Source organism: Cicer arietinum, chromosome 5, assembly GCF_000331145.2.
Source record: "Cicer arietinum cultivar CDC Frontier isolate Library 1 chromosome 5, Cicar.CDCFrontier_v2.0, whole genome shotgun sequence".
Lineage (NCBI taxonomy): Eukaryota > Viridiplantae > Streptophyta > Magnoliopsida > Fabales > Fabaceae > Cicer > Cicer arietinum.
This window is the reverse complement of record NC_021164.2, coordinates 50,448,659-50,451,713: the sequence shown is the minus strand read 5'-3', so window position 1 is coordinate 50,451,713 and position 3,055 is coordinate 50,448,659. Positions and strand designations below refer to the sequence as shown.

At 37.2% G+C, this 3,055-nt stretch overlaps 1 protein-coding gene across 1 annotated transcript in view; it reads right to left on the bottom strand.

Annotated features, from left to right (window-relative positions):
• LOC101510812 (uncharacterized) overlaps positions 1-1,647 on the bottom strand; it is a 14,514-nt gene extending 12,867 nt beyond the window's left edge. The window contains exon 1 of the mRNA XM_004500007.4: positions 385-1,647. Within this exon, the coding sequence (XP_004500064.1) occupies positions 385-1,532 (1,148 nt within the window). The 5' untranslated portion in view covers positions 1,533-1,647. The remainder of the gene's footprint in view (positions 1-384) is intronic.
• Positions 1,648-3,055: the final 1,408 nt, after the last annotated feature.

Here is a 3,055-nt window from a genome sequence, read left to right as displayed (position 1 = left end):
ACCGCTTTGACGGGTGGTCCACTGTGGACCAGTATTTGAAAAATTGTCCAAAACTCCAACGAAAACTGATGTCATCCTTTGTAAGTAGAAGTTTATGGTTCTCTTGTTGTAATGTGTAAGACCTGATCGGTGTCAGTTTGGCAAAAACATGAGAAAACATATATATGCCTCAAAACTCAACTCATATTTGTTTTTCAATTGATTTTGTGAAACCAACATTAATCAGGTCACCGTCTCAGTCGTGAGGCAAATAGGACCGCGGGCTTCTACTACTAGAGGGCATATTTTTCGTTGGTCTTTTGTGCAATTCTAAAGTACCAATCCACCAATCAAAGTAACCTAACTACAACATGCCAAATAAAAATGCATATAACCAATACTAACCATGAAGATGATTTATAGTTTTCAACATTGTAAGGAAACTCTTTCAAATAAGACAAACCAAAAGAAGGTCTAGCATTGACAATAGCCAAAAGTAAATCCTTATGATACTGAACATCCGTTGGCCACAACTTCTTCAACAAATCCATCATCCTCTTTATATTACCCTTCAACGGATATGGTCGCTTCTTCGAATCTGGCATCAATCCATTACTCGAATCGGTACAAACCAAAACAAGAACATCAAAAGCAATTTGAGCAGCATCTCCACCACCTTCCCTCCCACAAATACCAACCAAAATCTCCAAAGTAACACTCCCAAACAAAACACTCCTCAACCCCGGCGGCACTAAAGACTCCTCCACAAGAACACAATCCCTCAAAGTAGACAAAACAAAAACGACAGTCTCATCGTCGTCGTTCTCCAATCCACGAAGCACACCGGAATACATCTCCCTCTGCTGCAAAATCCAACGCAACAATCCCGGTTTTCCAACCTCCAAAAACGACATTGCAAATCCAACAAACGACTTCCTCAACAAAACCTCACTCTTCCCTTCATTTGTTCCCTTCCTCCTCTTCGCCAACGCCACGAACCCAGCCACCTTGAAATCAAATATCTTTGCCACCTCCGAAGCTAAACTCGGTCCACGCCGAACAATTGAAGCCGCGAGCAACAACGCCGCTTTCTGACGCTTCAATTCCTTACTATTCAACTCCTTATATAAATCATTCAAATATTCCGCAAGAATCAAACGTGCGAATTTATCCAAATCCCTAGCAACACACGCACTCTCACCATCGTTGAAACCTTGTTTGTGATATTTGTGAAGTTTCTGTTTACCGTCACAATGACTGAGTAATGTTGAGATTAACTCGAAAACGTAATGCAAACCTTGTTTTGCTTGTCTTAACTTCCAAGCTTCTAATAACTCGGAGCATTTCGGAGAACCGAGAACGTATTCGCGGAGAAGTTTTGCTCCGTCGTCGCTTTTTAAGAGCTTTTTGAACTCCTTTGTGGCGTCGGAGCATAGCTTTATCTCTGGTGAGGTGATTCTGTGAAGTAGTTCTTTCAGTTTCGCTTCGTAGCTGAGTTTTGATTGGAAGTGTAGAATTGCGCCGCCGTTGATGGCGGTGGGGTTTTCTTCCATGGTTGGTTTAGTTTGTGTCTCGCGCGGAGGAGTGTGTGTAGGTTATATTTTGTGCCCGCTGAAACGGCGTTGTGTTCAGAGGGATTTTTGTTTTTGAAAAAATAAAAAATAAACTACTGGCTCTGACATGTTTGGCCAGGTTTTTTTTTTTTTTCAAATTTTGGCAAGGGTTCAATCCGGGTTTCACCATGGGTCCTTAAACCCTAAACATTATTTTTAATAAAAATTTACCTTGATTTTTAATGTGTCACGATTATTTTTGAATGTTTGAAAATACATTTTCAAGTTTTTTTCTTTAGTAATTTTATTAACAAAATTGGTTATTAAAAAATGCATTTGATAAATAATAAATTATCTAATGGATTTTAGAGTGAGGCCAATTTTATTTTAAAGATAAAAATATATTAAAAAGAAAAAAAAAATTAAATGGATGACATAAATCTAACCTTGAAAAGAAAAAAGTGATAAAATGAGAGTCATTGCTAATTATCATTACATTGTATGATTCTAGATTTTATGATAGAGAATTTGTTGGATTTGTGTTGGTGACAATTGCTGCAAGACTTTAATAGTGAAGTTGTTGATGAAGATTATATGTAGCAAATTCCAAAGCGTGTTGTTACACTAGCCTTTAGGTTCGATTCGCCCCCACCAATCGGATGCAAGTGAGATAACCAGCGAATCCCCTTCAGGGTACTTTGGAAACTTTGATATGATTTGCACTATCACACCAAGAATATCTTTCAATAGTATGTTACAAAATAATGTTACATATTCTTTTCTCATGCATTAGAAAAGAATAAGTTGACTTAGTATATGAGAATGAGTGAAAGAAAATGGATGGCAAATACTTGAATTCGTTGTTTGCATTCTGTCCAAAGTGACCCTATTTATAGGAAAAATAATGTCACTTGAGAAAAGTTGCAATTCTTGGTTCTGCCACTGTTTACGAATGGCTATATACATTTAACGTTCAATTATTTACTGAAGCATTGGTTTGGTGGCAAAACAATGCCTCTATTTTGCGAGCAGGTCCTGGGTTTGAATCCAACAGAGGATCCCATGTTAGGAAAGAATAAACACAACCACCAAACCAACATCAATATCATGTTATGTATAACAAATTATACATACATATATTATCCAATATTTTGGAAATATCTCACAATCCCCCACCATTTTCAAAATATACTTAGTCCCATAATTTTGGAAATATCATGGTTTCAGATAATGGTATCTTACGATTTGAACCACTACTTAGTAAGATATGGGTTCCACTTATCCCGAATAGATTGGTAGACAAGCTTTGAACCAATTATTCATTAGAACAAGTGTGCACAACTTACACATGAAATCTCGGTACTATCGAAAGAATTATAAAGATGACACATTTGTTAAGGCCTTGTGTCATGTACCCTTTTCATGAGAATTTAAGAGTCAAGCCCTTTAACTCTTCGAAGCGGCCTCACTTCATCCTCACATAGGTAGACTATATCAGAAATACACCCATAATATGTATTTCA